Genomic DNA, 19,502 nt, shown 5'->3' with positions numbered 1-19,502 from the left:
TATCTACTTTATGATACAGACTATATAAGATAGACTACAAATATAATACTATATTATAAATAAACAGTAGTGTATCAAAAAATTTTGGTGCCCCTAGCTGATTGATAACTTCATCACTTTTGGAAGTCTTTCTTTTTTATACTGCAATTTTTTGTTACTTAATACTTTTAAAAGTCAATGTTTAAACTAACTGTCTAATGTAATTATATAAATAAATAAATAATTTTATAAATATTATTAAAAATACTTAATTTTGTTTCTACAGGTTCTGCTCCTGCTTCTAGTGCAATTATTTTTGTGAATAAAAGGAATGAGATAAATATTACAAATCTGTAGTAAAACAATGTACAATGAACTACAGTGGGAATATGCCAGATTGGCACCAATATAATGCCTCGCAAACAAATGAAGTTACACCACCTACACAAAATGTGAATTCTGGTCATCTTGCATTCATTCCTGGTGTCAGTCCACCAACATTGAATGCAATTAACCTTAACTCGGAGGGTTTAAATAAACATCAGAATGATACAAGTTATAATCCAAGGAACTTTCAATCTTATAATAATGTCACAAATGGCTCTTCAATTCCAAACAACAGCCCTCTTGCATCTATGGTGCAAATGCAGAACTGCATTGGTCATTATGGTTCTCCTAACACAAGAAATCCTATGTTAGATAACATAAATGCTTCTGTAGATCCTAGAAATACTACAATAGGAACCATAAATGATGAGATAGGATATAGAAGCAACCAGGTGCCTTTTAATGGACCTATTGGTCATCTAAACAGACCAAACTGTAATTTAAATACATCATCTGGACCTAGAACAGGGCCCGTACCTATCCCTGGACCTAGAACCAATTCAGGACCAGGACTTGGAACTAATACTAGCACGGGAACTGGCCCAATATTTGGGCCTGGCCCTAGACATGGACCTGCATCAAGACATGCATCAGGCTCTGGACCTGGAAATATGGAACCAAGAAACACTAATATCGGTACACTACAACCTCCTGAAAAACCTGGACCATCTTCATCATTTATTCCTTGCAAGGGTTTGTGCTGTAATTCAGATCCTAATATTAGTTATCAACAATGGGAGAAATTTGGATCCTATCAACAAAATAATGGTTCATACAGGGATAATGTACACCCATCTAGCTATCAAATGGAAAATAGACATTTTGGTAATAGTTGTAATTTTAGAAAAGATAATTTAGAAGGTAAAGAAGTAATGGGTTCTGTATTACCACCCAATGCATCGTCCGTAGATCATAGAAGAAATTTCACGGACTATAAATATCATAAAGATCATTTAGTGCATAGAAATTACTCCTCTTCAGGAATGTTTCACAATTACTCTATGCAAAATTATAATTATTCTACGGATCATCAGAAATATACTTATCCTTTGAAAGAACATGCAAAGACTAATAACCTGAATATGTCGAATTCGGGAATGCTTAAACACCAAGAGCAAAATTTTATTGCTCAACAAAAATTTAACAATAAACAATATCAATATCAAAATGGAAACATGATATCTAAAGGAGTGCCTACTTTAAATGTAAATGCGAATATGGCATCATCTTCTCAAAATCCATACTTTAATTCCCAATTCCAAAGAAACATTCTTGCAGAAATGCCTCACGAATGTCAAGATACCGCCGATAATACAGCAATGATAAACAGAATGCAGGGTACCTTTATGCATAACTCTCCTTCGCAACACCAAATGTATACACAGCAACATAAAATAGCAATGCAAAGATTTACGATAGAAAATCACCTTAGAGAACTGAGTAGAATACCTGGATATCAGTCTCATTCCAAATACAAAGAATGTGTTCTCAGATATAGAGAAGTGTTAAAATTACAACAATCGTCTGGTTATCAAAATCCAGTTCAACAAACACCGCGCGTTGCAACGCCCGTGAACACTGCAGTACCACCTATTAATTTGCAATTCGATCAGAATGGTATGTTAATCAATTCTAGTTATCTACCGGATAATTTTCCTAAGCTTCAACACGCACCAACTGTAGAGCAAGTGCCAGAAAACATAGACAAGCAAAATAAAGACCAAGATATTGCTATGGTTAACGAGAAATGCCAGCAATCCCAACAATCAGAGCAATTAATGATTCCTCAGCAGAATGAACATGTTCCTTCCTCTTGTGTAGAGACGTTTCAGAAACAGAATCAGTACTCGATGCACAAGGACTTCAATCAAAATCAACTGAAAGTACAAACGAACGAGAGTCACAACTTTGATACTTTAAGCACTAATACTAGCAACGAGAAAATGATGGAGCAGAAGGCTTCGAAGGAATTTGCTAATAAGCCAGATTTGGATGTTAGACAATTTCTGGCTAATTGGGATGAAACTGACGACGAAGAAGGAACGACAAACTTGACAGATACTGCTTTAAATGAGACAACTCCGGTCGTTGTAGTGAGTTACGAGAATATAGATCTATCGTCGAAAACACCGCAAAGCACAGAAATCCCGTCGAAAAATGGTTTTTGCCCGAATGACGCTTTAGAAAATGAGAAGGAAAGCGAAACGAATATCATAGCAGCTCAAGATTGTCTGACGATGTCATATTCCGCACCTGACAATTCTGAGCCCGCTAAAACTTCCAAGAGGACCATCGGAGAGGGTGTCGTGAAGCCTGGAAGTATTATACATTGCATCAGCAACGGCCCTGACGAGATACCTACAATTCACATAGTCGATAACTTAGAAATAAGCAACATTTTGGGTGCGCCTAACGATCAGGTTATACAGACTTTGGAAAAGCAGCAGAAGGCGATATCCTTTTTTCGGGAATCAAGTAATCATGAAACGGAAGCAATGGCTCTCGAGAATACGCGGAAACACAACAAGAACGATGCTCACATACTGCCTGCTGGCTATGCTACATCTTTAGACAACGTGAATAAGAATGCAAGTATAGAACATTCCAACATATCTAAAACAATTCAAACGACTTCAATTTCAATGAACAATCAGGAATTAAGGGTCCTATCGACATCGGAAAAAGATAACATAGAGGCCAGCGATAACATGGAATTGAAGAAACAGCATAGCTTTGAAGAATCCCACAATCCTGATGATATTAGCTTACCAGATTTACCAACCTCAGAATGTACACCAATATCTACCACGCTGAACACTCCTATTCATTCTGATAGCGAAGAATCTTCGCAAAACATGGAAGATTTATCGATATCCACGAATCCGATAGAAGTAATGCAAAACAGTCCAGTAATCAGTTTTACACAACTGAACAGCGAAGATAAAATAAAGAATAGGTCTCTCGGTACTTTGGAGCTGGAGTATCAAAAGGAGAATCGTTATAAGAGCAGCGAGACTGGTAGCAGCCATGAGCAGGAGGTAACTTTAGACAATTTTGACTTTTCTAACAATTCTAAAGGAAAATCGAACGAAGCTAATAAGAATAAGCAGGTGAAAAGTCTCGGGACCAATACTGTGAGAAAGAAAGTGTGCCTAATAGATAGTAGAGAAAGCGATACCAGAGTTTCCGATGCGTGTGGCATTTTGACGTCCATGGAATACGAATTGAAGGTTCAACAGGAGGGTATCGAAGGTGAGAAGAGTTCAAGTCACGAATCTCTCAGTTATACGCACGAAAGGAAACACAAAAGTATTAGAAGACCGGCAGAAGCGATGGGATCTGGGATTCAAAGCGGTGACACCAACGATAACATCATTTCCAATGTAAATTTAAGTCTAACGGTGTCCGACGACGAGGCACAAACGCTGAAAAATGATAAGGAATTATTCAAAAGGAAAAAAATGAAGACCTCGATTGTATCCGCTAATGCTAACTGTTTAACATCCTCCGAAGTTGACCTGAATGTGAGGAAAAAAGCGAAAGAGACAACAACATGGGAAGACAAAAGCACAGACAAATACTTAAATAGGAGTTTAACTAAAAAAAAAGATGCCGATAATTTGAAACAATCAAAAGCTTCTGACGCGAGGAAGTTCGATGATTCATGCTCATCCCAGGACGGAGAGCATTCTGTGTGCCATATGACTTCTCAATGTAAACACTATTCCGTTGCTGTGATAAAGGATAATGTTACTTTAAGTGATAAGAGAACACACGGCACTACAGATAGGATCATAAGCGAGAAATCAACTGAGTTCCCACATAAGTCGAGCAGTACCAATACCAAAGAGTTTCCCGAAGAGGCAGAAATTAAAAAGCGCGTGTCTGGCAAAGCAGTTTCAACGTTGCATGATAGTATACATTCTCAGACCTCTAAGTTACTGCAGAAGGATTTAAAAACTGTCGATGGAGACGTTAGATATACCATGGAGGAAATGCGATTCCTAAAAGAATACAGAAAGAAGAAGGAAAGATTATATCAGACTCACGACATACACAACGATAACAATAGGGATGAAAAATTGAAAGCTAGAAACCATAAGCTGGAATGTTCGCAAATTAGACAGAACAACGACATACTAGCAACACATAAAGTATGTTTGGAGCAAAATTCTGTATCTTCGATGGCTAATTTGAATTCGGAAAATCTATTGACGCAGGAAGAAGTAAAGAATCACTCGTGTTCGAAGAATTTAGTAAAAAACGCCGAGTTCGGTGTTCAAGTTGCCAATGTAAACTTGAAAATCAAAGACAACGATGCCGGCAAAGAGTTAATTCTTGGAGACAATAATCAGGAACACGTAAAAGATTCTTTGGAGGGGATCAAAATCGAAATTAACGTGTCATGTACGGACAGAAACTTAAAGGGACAGGAGCAGAACAAACGATTGCTGTACGGTGATCATACCCTTTACGAAATCGACAATTCGCTTTCCTATTCGAACACGCTGGATTGCCAGCGTAGATTGCACGCCAAGGACCAAGATGACAATTCGAAATTATCCGAAAGGGTTTACAGAGCGTATGAAAAATCCGATGCAGCAGTCGAAGCTATGAAAACGAGCCAAGGTAAAAGCGAGCCAGAGAAATTGAGACTATCTTTCAAGAAAGATAGGAGATCTTCGTTGGAACCGAACGACGAAATTAGCTCGATCATTTCTAAAGAAACGTGCGATTTAATTTCAGATAGTCAGCCTCTTAATAAATCCTTGCGTAACACCGTTGTATCCTGTAAGGACACGTCGAAAGCAGATGTAATCGAAGCCACCAATTATACCATTGATCACGTGGATATAACGAAGACGAAAAGTGCAATATCAAATACTGCCATAATCGATGTAAATAACAAAGCTAAGGGGAAAAGCAAAGTCGAAAGCGACAAAGAAGGTACTAGTATACGTACAGACGATGATCAAGTGATAAAAGTACAGAAACAAGATTCTACAAGTTTCGTAGATGTTTCAGGTATATTAGAGAAAGAATTAACAAATGTGCCTCATTCGAATACTTCTCATATTTCTACGAATCTACCGGAGAGCAACCTCGTCGAGTTAAGAGCCAAGTCGTTGCACAGTCTGAGCAATTTAGACTTCAAGCTTGGCAAATATTCTGGAGTGGATTTAGACCGTGGCTATCGCGTAAGCGAGGGATTGGAAGAGGAGGGATACACGGGTAAATGGAAGAAGCCAAAGATAGATGACGTTTTCGAAGACTGTGACATGTTCCAAAGTAGCAGCGGGTACGTAAATCCGATCTTTTCAAACATAGATAAGCTGGAGGACCTGCACACAGTTCCTGTATATACTACCAAAGATGGCAAGATATCCTACAGTCCTAATCGAAGATTTACCTATCACGAGCTAATGATGGAGGCCCGTAAACGGGAGCCTTACTCCTCCGCAAAGAAGTCCATTACGCGGAAACTTGGAACAATTACTATAACTCGAAGTTTCGCAAACTGTACAAAAAGAAGCGGCACCATGGTCTTAGTGATAGGAAAAAGTACGAATATAAAGATACCAAGTATCTTTACGATAGAAAAAGGAATTATTCGGATGAATTTTGTGATAAAAATCATGTTAAGTACAAGGATTACGTTCATAGCATTAGGAACAATAATGCCGTTTGGTCCGATTATTGTAAAATTGATAGAATGTATAGTAGCAGCGATTCTGATGAACAAATCGTAGAGCGGAACAAGAATCGCATTGCGGATTCAAATAGTTGCAAAAAGGATCAAGCTACGGAAAATAAAATTGCGACTGTTTCTAAATCACACGAAGATGATGTTGTCGTCAATGAATTAGATACGGAATCTAAGAATAAAACGAATAACGTTGTCGATGATTTCTTGGATAAGGACAAAAATATGAATTTAGAAGAGACGCAATCCGTTCAAACCGAAATTCTTGATCTCGAGAAAAATGATAAGAATAATGGAGATACCGTTAATAATTTTGCTAGTAATTGTATATCTAACGCGCAGTCAGATACATTATCAAGTTCGTTACAATCGAATCGTGAAGAACAAAATGTTGAAAATCTACAGGTAAATGAGAACAAAAATTCGAGCAACGAAGGTACAGGTCAGACTACAAACGAAGTCGAAAATAGAATTATTCCCGAAAATGAAGAAAAGAATGCAGATTCAAAGAACGAATCGTCAGTTTCAAATTTGTTGCATAAAGAATCGTTATTAGACGAGGAGAACCAGGTGTCTGGTTTATGCGATCTGAAGGAGAAAAGAAAAGATGAAGAAACGGTTTGCGAACAAACAGACGTTACAGATCAAAAGGAAAAAGTTGATGCGAACATATGCGATATGTTCCAAACATGTGAAACTTTCATAGAAGCTGAAGATAAATTAAAGAATATAGAATACACGGAAAATAATAAAGATTTAGAAACCGTTGAGATCAATATATCGGAGGCCGAAATTTTTGTAACAGAGGAAATTCCAGAGCTTCAAGTAGATCCTAGCGATGCGCTTGATGGAGTTTCGCAAGAATTTTTAGAATTAGGAACATCCAACGACGTATTTAGCGAAATGATGAACGAATGCGAGAAAGATATCAGCCAGGGAAATGTCTTAGAATGCGAAGAAGAAATTGTACAATTCGGCGAAGATGAAATTGTACAATTCGGCGAAGAAGTTGAAATTCCGAACGAAGATCAAAGACACGAGGAAAACTTAAGCAACGTGGGAGAGGAGAATATCGAAGTCTCTGAAGAGGAAAACGATAATAACTCGTCGAAAGTTGAGTCTCTAGCGGATCATGAGGAATCTGAATCTCCGGTAACGCTGACTGACATAACAGCCGATCAAGAAAATAACTCGCAACATAATTCTATTGAAATTAACGAACGCGAGAATGATTTCAACGCGAATCCTAATCAAGTAAATAACATAATCGCTGAGGAACAAAATTTTATCGGCTTTTCCAAAGATGAGATTCATACTGACGGTAAAAATATCAACGAAATCGTAGACGAATTGAGCAAAGAAAACATAGGAATTGTTCGGTCAAATATAGAAGAAATTTCAGCAAAGCAAACGGTAGTAGTTGATAGTTCAAAGAGCGAGGGTGAATCTAATAATTTTACAACCGAACCGGGACAGAAAATAAACCCGAGTCAAGATTCTTTGATAGAAAAAGAAATAGCTATTCTCGACAAGTATAGCATCGCCGAAAGTTCTGGAACTTCGAATGCTGAGAGCAGCAAAGATAAAACCGAAGAAGATAAACGGGAACAAATTTCTTGTAACAGCTCAACTCATCTGACAGATAGCAACGTGGACCTGAAAGTAATTCCCAAACTTGTTATAAAGAAAACTGACGCATCGAATTCAAAGTCAGAGCGCATAGTGGATTATACGGATTCCTGTGAAAGCTACAATAGGTACGATGCAAAATTATTATCCGAAGTACGTCCGAAAATACCGAAAGTAATCATTATGAAGAATAGATCACGCTCGGTGACTCCGACAGCTGATCTTTCAGACAAAGCAAAATCCGATAAAACTCAAACTCTTCCCCCGCAACACAACGATGAAAGCGTGGACATAGATAATAGCGATTTCGAATCCTACAGTTTAAAATACAATAATTATGAGAATAAAGTACCAAAGGTGAGGATAAAATTGGAGGATATATCGACAAAGGATTTAAAACTATACTTGAAGCGAAAAGCTACCAAGAAAACCGTTCCAAAGGTGAAGATCAAAAAGTTCAAAACGCAAGAAAGTAAAAGAACTGAAACGGAGGATACTTCGGGGACGGAAGTTACCGATTCCGACGAAGAAGATAGGAATTGTCGCAAATCGATGACCAGCGATACTGAAATTGAAAAAATCCCGAAATTGAAGTTGAAGAAACAAGAAGAATGCAGTTCTCTGTTATCCGAAAAGAATAAAACGAAGGACTCGAATATCCTTAAAGCTTCGTCGAAAAGAACCAGAAGGACAAAGGAGGAGGACTCGAAACATACTGCCAAAAACGACGGTACATCGATTAGTGATGAATTAAAGAAGAAATTTCCGCAATGCATCATCGAAAAAATTCCAAAAGTTATAATAAAAAGAACTCAAATCGGTACTGAGTTTAAATGCGAAATTAGTAAAAGTAAAAAGAAATCGATCACCGAAACATCCAAATGGCAACCAAAAGTAAAATTACAAAGACTAGATATTCTGGATTACATGGTGAAAGATTTGAAACAATCAAAGATCATATTAAAAGATAAGTTTAATTCGTCCAAGCGAGTAAACGATGATATTAATGGCACTAACAATGAAAATGTAATCGACAATAGCGAGGTAAAATTGTGCAGGTCTAGTTCAGCGTCTGATTTGTCCCCTACTAAATGCAAGCTCAGGAGACTGTCAGACTCTAATTTCGCGAAAACAAGCTCAAAATCAATTACCGAATTCGACGACAATTTGGGTGACACTGATGATGGAACTATTTTTAAATTGAATAATAGCGAAAGTGGAAATTTCAAGAAGGAAGAGAAAAAGAAATTATTCTCTGAAAGCAGGCAGGGGTACTGTAGTCGGGATAACGAGAGCGAGAATGAAATGAGAGAAGTTATAATGAAACATTCCTTTAGAGATATTTTAAGGAGCGAAGACAACGATCTGTTGATTATGAAAAAGGAATACTCGTCGTTTGAGACCAAGGAGAATGTACTTTTTACAGAAGACAGATTTCTAGAGTCTCCTCTGCGTTCGCATGATTATAACGATAACAATAGTTCGATAATTAAGGTGGATTCTTCGGATGAAAGTCAAACTACGATAGAAATTCTGCCAGCATCACCAAATAGTGTCGACGATGAAACAAAGGACTTTGAATTTGAGAACAATGATGGAATAAATATAGAAGATGCAATACCAACTCAATTGGAATTGGAATTAGAGCTTATTGACAACAATAATGTATGTTCTGGGATACTTGCGTCGAAAATTGATTATGCATCACATTCTAAGAGTAAATGTGCTAATGACCAATCCACAAAAACGTACTTCGGTGAATATCAACATTCGCCACAGAACACCTTCGACCAAAACGAGTATGCTTCGTTGAAGAAGCAACAATTACAAAATTTGGAGAAAGAATCAAACGATTACTTTTATTGCAATGATTTGTTAGTTAAGGAAGTGTTAGCTGCTAAGGAAACGCTAAAGAAATGTTTGACTCGCCCTGACAGCGAAGATGTAGAAAGAAGTAAGTCGCGGCATAAAACGGTAGCTGAAAAGAAGCAAGGTTTAAGTTTCAGCTTTAATGATCTTGAAACGTCGCTAAACAAATCTGAGGAAACATGTTCCAATAGCGAGAACGATAATACGAATGTAGATAGTAAATCTAAAAATTCGGAAAGCAAAGTATGCAAATCTCCCCGTGAGATGAATGTAAAAGAAGTTGAAGAAAGCTGTTTCGAACAACAAGATAAGATTTATTCATTAGACTGCCCTACAGCTTCTACACACGGAGATAGCAGTGTACTCGAGCCAACTACGATTTCTTTAAAGGCTTCTAAGAAATGTGATGAAATAACGATGAATAAAGTTACTAACGACCCTGCTCTATCGAATAAACATGTAAATAACGCAGAAGAATCGCAGGAGGAAAAATTGAAGAAAACGAGCAGTAGCAGTGGAAATCAGAAAGATAATAATAATTCAAGCAACACAAAAACGAAGGAAGACAACATGCCATTACTAGTGCCAGAGTTTGCTTTAAATTTTGATTCAAGCTCGGATAGGGATAGTTCTAGATCTCCACCGGTTATAACGAATCAAGAAGAAGTTGAACACGTGGTTGAAGATGCGAAATTGATGGAAAGCAAAGTGATAAGTCAGATCGAGAAAATAGAAGAAAATAAGAAACATTCCTATAAAGACTGTAAAATGACTATATCTGATATTATAACACAGTTAGCTTATCATGAAAAGGTAAAAATATTTATCACTTCTACTCGATTAAAAAGTTTTTATGTAATTATTTAACAAAATTAATTTATACGATATGTTACAGGCAACAATAAAACATAAGAGATACTGTAATTTATGCGAAAGATGGTTCCCTACAACTTCACGACATCGTCGACATTTAGCCGGGTATCAACATCGTTACATGGAATTTACACAACGTAAAAGCATTCACGCACTTTTTATTCTGTTTACTGGCAAACCTTGTCCAAGACTTCTGCCAGCAAATGTGATTCGCAATGATTGTTCCATAGGAGAATTGACGCCTTTGCAAATTGCGGTTCAGGTATGACTGTATATTGTATACTATTTATTTGTTGTGTAAGCAAATGCCACATACTTCATTTTAGTGATTATGTTTTATAGGACGTTGCAAAATGCGTTGAATATACGCAACAGAATCATAAAACGAAAGAATGATAGTAACAAGATGTTACAAATTACTTTGGCTGCATAGATGCATTTCCTGTGATTACCTATACTGGAACAAATAATGTGAGTACCTCTAAACAATGTACTATAATAATGATAAACACAGAACGAGTTTTCTAACTTTTAATCTCAATGGAATTGTACATCTTCAGTATAATTACTACTGTTGGTATTATATATAATTATATTATAGACCATTATATACATAGACAATGAAATTAATATTTATGAACTTTGCAAAAGAAAGTATCGTTCATTGATGTTAATTGTTAAAAGTTACTTGAAAGAAAAAAAAATTACTTTAAGTAGTTAGATATTTAGCCAAAGATTTTAGTAAAAGAAAAAAAAGATAAATGTACATGTTAGATTATTTATAGTTTTCGAGGACTACACAGTCTTTTATTTGTACAAATGAAAATATGAGTAATATGATAAGTGAATGTGCTCGTTATAAATTTTTATTTATATCGTAAAAAGACTTATATATACAATGTATAAATAAATATATATATATATGAATGTGTGTGTGAGGGGATATGTGTATGTATGTGAGGGAAGTGCGTGCTCGTGTGCATATGTGTGTGTGAATATATATATATATTATACATATATATATATATATTTATTTATTTTATTCTTGTTTAAAGAAAATGTACTCTTGCAATGTTAAACAGACCTAAAATTATATACAGTTACATTTATATAAAATTATATACTTGAAGCAGGGGTAATCAAAGTAAAGTTGTCTATGCTATATGTTACAAGATAAAATGAACTATGAAATGTTAAAATGTCTAAAATTCATACAATAGGAATGAATGCATTTATATCAAATAATTCTATTTCTAAAAAAAATGTTTGAAGGACATGTAAATTTATTAAAAAAAGTTACCCTAATTACTGTGATTCCAAATCAGATTTCTATTCTATTAAGTTATTTTTAATAAGTACAAATTAATTCTTCATGCTGAAAATAGTAAGAAAAAATAATTTATTTAATTGATATGAGCAGTGACATCTCATAGTTCAATAAAAGGTCTACACATAATATAATAATAATTATTCATTCCCCTGTCACACGTTTATGTTTGAGTCATACTATTTAGATTTGTCTAATGAGTTACTGTTTATACAAATAATGAAGTTTTTAATTGTTTTTAAATGTTACAAATGTTTTTCTTATTATTCTATTAATATATGCATATTGGGAGTGGGAAAGATCCTTAAAGAACAAGTTCCTGGCTATAAAGAGGAATGGAATGAATATATTCCTTGTTAAGAGGCTAAAAACAGATGTTATACTAATACAGGGTTAACAGATTATATCTATAATTGTTTTATAATTCTTTTTTTCCTGGTTTACATTCCAAAGAATAAAAATGCAGTAAAAGTCACTTTATTGAAAGATCTAGTTTTATCATTGAATACAACCAAATAAAAGAAATATATAATATATATCTATATATAAGTCTATCAATTGTTATTCCACTTAATGTTTTGTTTCTCATAAGTTTGTTTTAACTGTTTCATATTTTATTTGCACGAGTGCCTTAAAATACACCTAACAGTATTTGTCGTATCGTGTTATGTATATCATATAAGATAAAATGAAACTATATATTTCTAATATTCTTGTATAATATATGCATAACATATACTGCAATTATGAGAACATTAAAGACGTATCATTGCATAATAAGTATAATATAAATAATTTTTCTATAAATATGTACATCGTGTTTGTTTTATAGCTTTTACAGTAATTTTAATTAAAAATCACCTAAACAGGTATATTCCTTAAATACCATTATACATATATAAAATAATTTTTATATAGTAGTATATATTAGGAAAAATGTTCTCATGATTGAAGCTCTATTATGCAGGTATTTTATGATATCATTGTGTGTTCTATGTGCCTACATTTTAAGAAACTTATATGCATCTGAAGTTCAAATATGCATAATATTACTTATATACATTTAACATAATAGGAACATACATCACTTGTAGATTGTATGAAAAAAAAAGTATAAAAAGTTTTTATAAATACAAATTATTATGTGATAAAAAATTGTATCAGTTTGACTTATATGCTGTGCTTCACAGAAACTTTAGTTAATAAAAATTATTTTGAGTGTTTAATCATGGATATAGAGTATCCATACAAATTAAATACATCAAAAATATAAATGTAGCAATTTATCATATGATATTACAATTCATTAAATTTGACCATTACAATTTCTTCATCTACATTCAACTACTCTGTTCTATTAATTAAGAAATTAAAATATTCTTGAAAAATAAAATTACATGTAGCATATGCTTTATTTAGATAAACATTGATTTTTCTTTTTTATTTTTTTTTTTTTTTTTTTTTTTTTAGAAAAATTCAATTGTTGACTTCCATTAATGTAAATTATTATAAGATAGCACTCATTCAAATATTTTGAGTTGAAAGAATTTATATAAAAAAGAAATTCTTTTATTCTCTAATGTAGCAATATTATCATTTAGGTTAAAAATTAAAAAATGTTATGTGTAACTTAAAAATCGATTTGTTAATCAAATTAATTGTAAACATGGTTCATGCAAACATCTATGAATTAATGAAAAAAAAAAACTTTCATAAGTCAATATTATACATCCATCTACCTTTGATTTGTAATTTTTTTATACTTTAAAATTTATATCATCACATATACTTGCACCATTTAAATGGGGCAGATCTGTATAGGAAAATAAGTGCAATTGTATATTTTTACAAACTTTACATCTAATTATTCCATCAAAGAATACTAATTTTCAAAATGGTTGTTAGCTGTGCAATTCTAAATTAAATAAATCATTTATACAGTTCTGCTAGTTTTATACACAATGTGTGATTAACATAGAATAAGTGTGTGACATATATTTTAATAAGTTATAAATGTGTTTTAGATGTGTAACACTTTTTCAATTTTAACTTCACTAAAATTTCAAAAGAATTTGAATGGTAGTAAATATTATAATCAAAAGACATTAACAGTAAAGTTCAATAATTATTAGGAAATGCCAAAAACAATTTGAAAAATAATGCAGAAATGTTACATATCTAAACACTAGAACCATTCCATAGATAGAATAAGAGGTTTAATTAATAAAAATAAGAATTGTACGAATCAATAGATTATTTTCTGTTATTGTACTTAGGCTACAGAAGTGTATGCAAAACTCTAGTTGACATATTAAAGAACAATAAACAGTAAAACTTACCATACACGGTGCCTAATTCTTATATTTCTTGTATCCCTCTTTTCATCACCACTATTTTTATGTATTCAAGTAATAAAATTGTTCAATTACCATGGCACATAATTTATACCGATTATAATATCTATACTCTCACACCATTCGTAATTGGTAACACTATTTAATACATTGAACCATTGACAATTACGAATAAAAATTTCAAGATTCAAATTTTTAATTTTCTATGCCCGAAGATATGAATACGAAAAAATAAATCTATCAAATGAATAATGAAAAATAAAGAAATTAAATACATAATTACAAATAAAACAGAAATAAATATCACAATTAATTAATTAAATTTTCTCTGTCGGTAAGATAAGAAAGTTGAGAAAAAATATCACTGATTCTGCGCTTTTCGTTTATTATGCGAATATTTCGACCCTATTGTTCACGCAGATCCCTCAAATTTCCCCTTTTTAAATAAAAATTTGTTTTTTTTTGTCATATCGATAAGAAGGTCTAGGAAAGAATGACTGATTCTGGTTGTTTCATCGTTACTTTCGTGAATATTTCGACACAATTGTTCACGTAGATAAAAAGGTCTCTTTTTTAATAAAAAATTTTAATCAAAAAACCAGATGACCTGAACTATAAGAAATTTAACTTAAAGTACTAGTCTATTAGAGACTAAACTGGATTGCGAGTATTGCGTAGCTCTTAGCTTGGCATCGTTTGTCAAAGATGAAATTATTGAATAATCCAAAAATAATGAAATTAAAAATTTGTTTAAGGAAATATGGTAATACATCTTTGACAAACGATGCCAATTACCAGGTCTCACCACGTGGAGGTGGCTACGCAATCGAGACCCATGCCTGAAACACAAATATGACACAAAACATAGTACAAAGTAAATGTCGAAATAAATTACAAAATGAATTATAGCATATATATAACAAAAAGCAGTACAAAGTTGAATACAAAATATATTGCAAAAACAAATAGAAGGTCTAATGCCTAACACTTGCGGCAAAGGAAGCGCACTTAATAATAACGCTTTTAACAAAAGTAAAAATTTAGTGGATAAATCAATCGTTGCATAAGGTTATTGTGCAATGAAAGAAGAAGAAATTTTTTAGGAACTGAAGACGCGTCACCATTTCTTGCGATTTATAAATCGTATCAATGGTATAAGATTATGAAAAATAATAAAAGAAAGAAGCACCAAGCAGTCACATAGTGTATTACATTTCTCCCTGACTTTTTAAATGTTCTTTAATGTTTTTTAATGTTTAATATCAGAATGCGATAAAGATTCAATTACTGATCGCGATATATCGAATTATATATCGGCGAACCCTCGAATAGAATGTGCATAATATGCATAATAATATTACATAAATATGCGTAAATAAAAAGTTTTTGCGAGCTGTAATGTGAGGAAAGTAGCAAGCATAGTGACGAAAATAGGATTCGAAATAATATAAAAGATGCTAATACAAGAATTCGAAATATTTTCTACCGAGATTCTAATACACGATGTACAAGAAAGTCCTAGTCTGATCCAACGGATAAATCACAGAAATATATATTGCACGAGTGCTATTGTACACTAGTATATTAGCACTCGTAGTCACAATGTTCGTTACGAAAATAATAAAATACAACCAGTCACCAGTGTCGTTTCGGACCATTCGTCCTACGACATGATAGGTAACTGGAGGAATCGTAAACATGCGACTTACCGATCGTTGATCTCTTCTTCATAACAAAGCAGTTCCGGATTGATCCTCGCCTTCGTCCTGACATCAGCGCCACTCGGTCCTCCTCTTGGCATGTCATCAATGTAGCGATGTCAACATTTCTTCTAACTTCTTCTTTTCTTCCAACACTTTCACAACGCACTCGCGATATCGCGTACACGACCGAACTTACTTCGACCGGCATCGAGTAAAAAACGTTTCCGTATACGATTTGGTAAGGTTATGGTAATAATTTAATATAATAGTTAGAAAAATATTTAATGTCCACTAACACGAGCGAAATTACAAAAATAAGACGTAAACTACTTATAAAAGTATTAACGAAATAATCACAGATAAAAATAGAATGAAATAATTAAAAAAATAATTAATCGTTAAAAGTAAATAAATAAAATAAATTGTTAAAAGTGAATAAGAAATAAATAAATTTAAAAGACTATTAAATGTGAATAATAAGTAAAAGAATTAAAAAATTGTTAAAAGTGAATAAGAAATAAATAAATTTAAGAGATTGTTAAAAGTGAATAAGAAATAAATAAATTTAAAAGATTGTTAAAAGTGAATAAGAAATAAATAAATTTAAAAGATTGTTAAAAGTGAATAATAAATTAATTAATTAAATAAATTGTTAAAAGTGAATAAGAAATAAATAAGTTTAAAAAATTATTAAAAGTGAATAATAAATAAATAAGTTTAAAAAATTATTAAAAGTGAATAATAAATGAATTAATTAAATAAATTGTTAAAAGTGAATAAGAAATAAATAAATTTAAAAGATTGTTAAAAGTGAATAAGAAATAAATAAATTTAAAAAATTATTGAAAGTGAATAATAAATTAATTAATTAAATAAATTATTAAAAGTGAATAAGAGATGTATATATTAAGTAAATAGTTTAAAGTGGAAAGTAAAGAAATAAATTATATAAATTATTAGGCGCGAAAATAAATAAATTTGTTAATTTGGGTATTTAGAATTTCGATGTACCGGTGACCGCGGCCGAGGTCGAAGTGACGTGATCTTGTTGCGAGTGCCTACCCGAGACCGAACGTACCCCCACCGAGGTCAAACGGAACTTACCGAGCTCAACCGATTTTTCAACGATTCACGTACCATTTTACAATAGTTATTACATAGTTTATTGCAAATATATGTTTTCTATCGTTTAGAATAACAATACGTACAGTAATTTTCACGCGTACAATTGTACTTTGATACAGGAAAGCTATTTACTTCCTCGTAACAATGTTTTTTGATGTAAAAGCGTTTGAAACAATTTTTTAATGTTAGAAAAAAACGAAAAATGATATTAACCAAAGGGACCCTATACCTCATACTCATCACCCATCCTAATATAAGCTAAAATTCGCGTTTTTACTATTTCTACGAATTTATAACTGAGATATACATATATATTTTATATATAATATTGCTTCGGTTCTTTTTTAATCAAGTATTTATACAATTCTTTGAATAAAAAAATTCACAATGCTCGTGTATTACATTTTGCAACTATATATACATGTATCTTTTTAATTTATAACAAAAATTGATTCTGTGATATATTTTTATAAACGAATGTTATAAAAATGAATATTGGTTCAAATCCACTGGCACCTAACAGAAATTTCAGTGATAAACAAAAAAGTGAATTGAAACGTTATTTTAGTTTTTAAAAACTTTATATTTATATGAGGCTCCACTTTTTCAATAAAGACTTCTATATAGATTTCGATTTTATTAATTTATAACGCTTCTATTATGGAGATTAGGCGGTATATAATATGTTATATTCGTAACAGAAACAGATTTGCATGTGCTTTTCTATTATTCATAAATATAAGAGAGATATAATAATCTACATCGATACTTTAGTATACGGCTATTTCAAAAATGAATCATCTTCCCGCCGCAACGGCGCATGCGTCGTCTGATCGCGGCCATCTTTAAATCGAAACCAGCCCGCGCAAACCGGTAACATGGTGAAATATTCTCCCGCGTGAAAGTAAAACTTTTCAATGTTTGCACGACGCGATTCGTGAAATAGTGTTATTACTAATCGATATTTCATTTACAGCAATCGATGAAATATATATGAAAGAACAATAACGCTCAGTATCAGATATTATTTCCTACCGATACAATTGTTCGTTATTCTTGTAATATTGCCGTAACAGTTACAAATGGCTTATAGGAGAAATTTAACACTAGGTTTACGAACGTTTTTGAATACCTATCTTTATGGAAACCCTTCCGATTTACGGTTAAAGAAAACCACGTATTTTCTTAAAAAATAAATCCATAAGTTTAATTTAAAAACAATTACGATATTAACAAATTTAATATAAGTTGATTAAATCTATTAATATTGTATAATTGGAGCAAAATCCCGTCAAATTGACGGGTCCCGTAAATCTAGTGTTAAGAAATTGGGAAACGTTCCCAAGATCGAGATATCTAACTGTCAACGTTGTGTACGGTTGTAATATACCACATGTGGAACGAAAAGAGGTTACAAAGTGTATATATGAAGTGATATAAAGTGTACGTACGAAATAAACTGGTGTGAATGAAAATTTGTGAGTGCAAGGAATTGTAGGTCTTAGCTTTCGATTCAGGATTAGGATAGTTGGTTAACATAGCTTGGAAAACACAGTCTTTTAATAATTCTGGGATGTTTTCTTAGATTTTAGCGTGGCGCTTGCGAAATGAAGTGACCAATGTGTAAATCGTGTAAACGTACTTGTCTAGTTTGTCTGTTATCGATTGTAGGTCCCAGACATCGACTGCCAATTAGAATTTTCTGCTATCACTACATGGTTCCCTAATAAAATAGATAGATTTCATTTGATTCTGGTGCAGATTTTTCAAAATATAGCGATTAACAGGTAGAGCCGGGAGAAGTCGTGTTGCAGTTTTCGTCTTATCCTTGCTAGATTATTGATTTTGATCGCGATTTTTCAGTATAACAGCGTGCAGGGGATTATTCTGCAACGGGATAAGTGTATTTTATTCGTTTTTGGTGCGCTTTCTTTAAGATGTAGTGACAAACAGGCGGGGCGCAGGGAAAGCGTGCTGCGCAACTGAAGTTTTTGACTTAGCCTTATTAGATCACCGATTTTTGTCGTGATTTTTTTATTTAACAATATGCAGGGGAGTGTTTTGTACTGGAATAGGTGGTTTTTATTCATTTCCGGCCCGTTTTCTTCAAAATATTGCGAGTGACGGATGCGACTGGTGGAAATTGTGCTGCGCAATTGATGTTTTTTGCTTAGCTTTAGTAGATGACCGATTTTTGTTACGTTTTTTCTTCTAACAGTGTGCAGGCGAGTGTTTTGTAGTGGAATAAGTGGTTTTTATTCCCCTCTGGTGCGTCTTCTTCAAAATATAACGAATGACAGGTAAGACTGGTGGAAGACGTGCTGCGCAATTGACGTTTTTGACTTAACTTTATTAGATCACCGATTTCTATTCCGATTTTTTCATCTAACAATGTGCAAGCGAGTGTTCTGTACTGGGATAGATGGTTTTTATTCGATTGTAGTGCGTTTTTTTCAAAATATAGAGAAAAACAGGCGAATCGCGGGGTAGGCGTGCTGCCCAATTTACGTTTTTGGTTTAACTTTAGTAGATCCCCGATTTCTGTCGCAATT

The 19,502-nt window shown here is 33.1% G+C and overlaps 1 protein-coding gene across 1 annotated transcript; it reads left to right on the top strand.

Moving 5' to 3' along the window:
* The first annotated feature begins 350 nt into the window (after nucleotides 1–350).
* LOC143221260 (uncharacterized) lies at nucleotides 351–10,837 on the top strand. The gene is given in 4 exon segments (XM_076446742.1): nucleotides 351–5,832; nucleotides 5,835–10,381; nucleotides 10,464–10,703; nucleotides 10,784–10,837. Coding segments are annotated over 4 exon segments (10,323 nt in total).
* The last annotated feature ends 8,665 nt before the right edge of the window (nucleotides 10,838–19,502 follow it).

The sequence above is a fragment of the Lasioglossum baleicum genome, unplaced genomic scaffold (genome assembly GCF_051020765.1).
Source record: "Lasioglossum baleicum unplaced genomic scaffold, iyLasBale1 scaffold2127, whole genome shotgun sequence".
NCBI classification, from domain to species: Eukaryota; Metazoa; Arthropoda; class Insecta; order Hymenoptera; family Halictidae; genus Lasioglossum; species Lasioglossum baleicum.
This window is presented reverse-complemented; position numbering and strand designations above follow the sequence as displayed.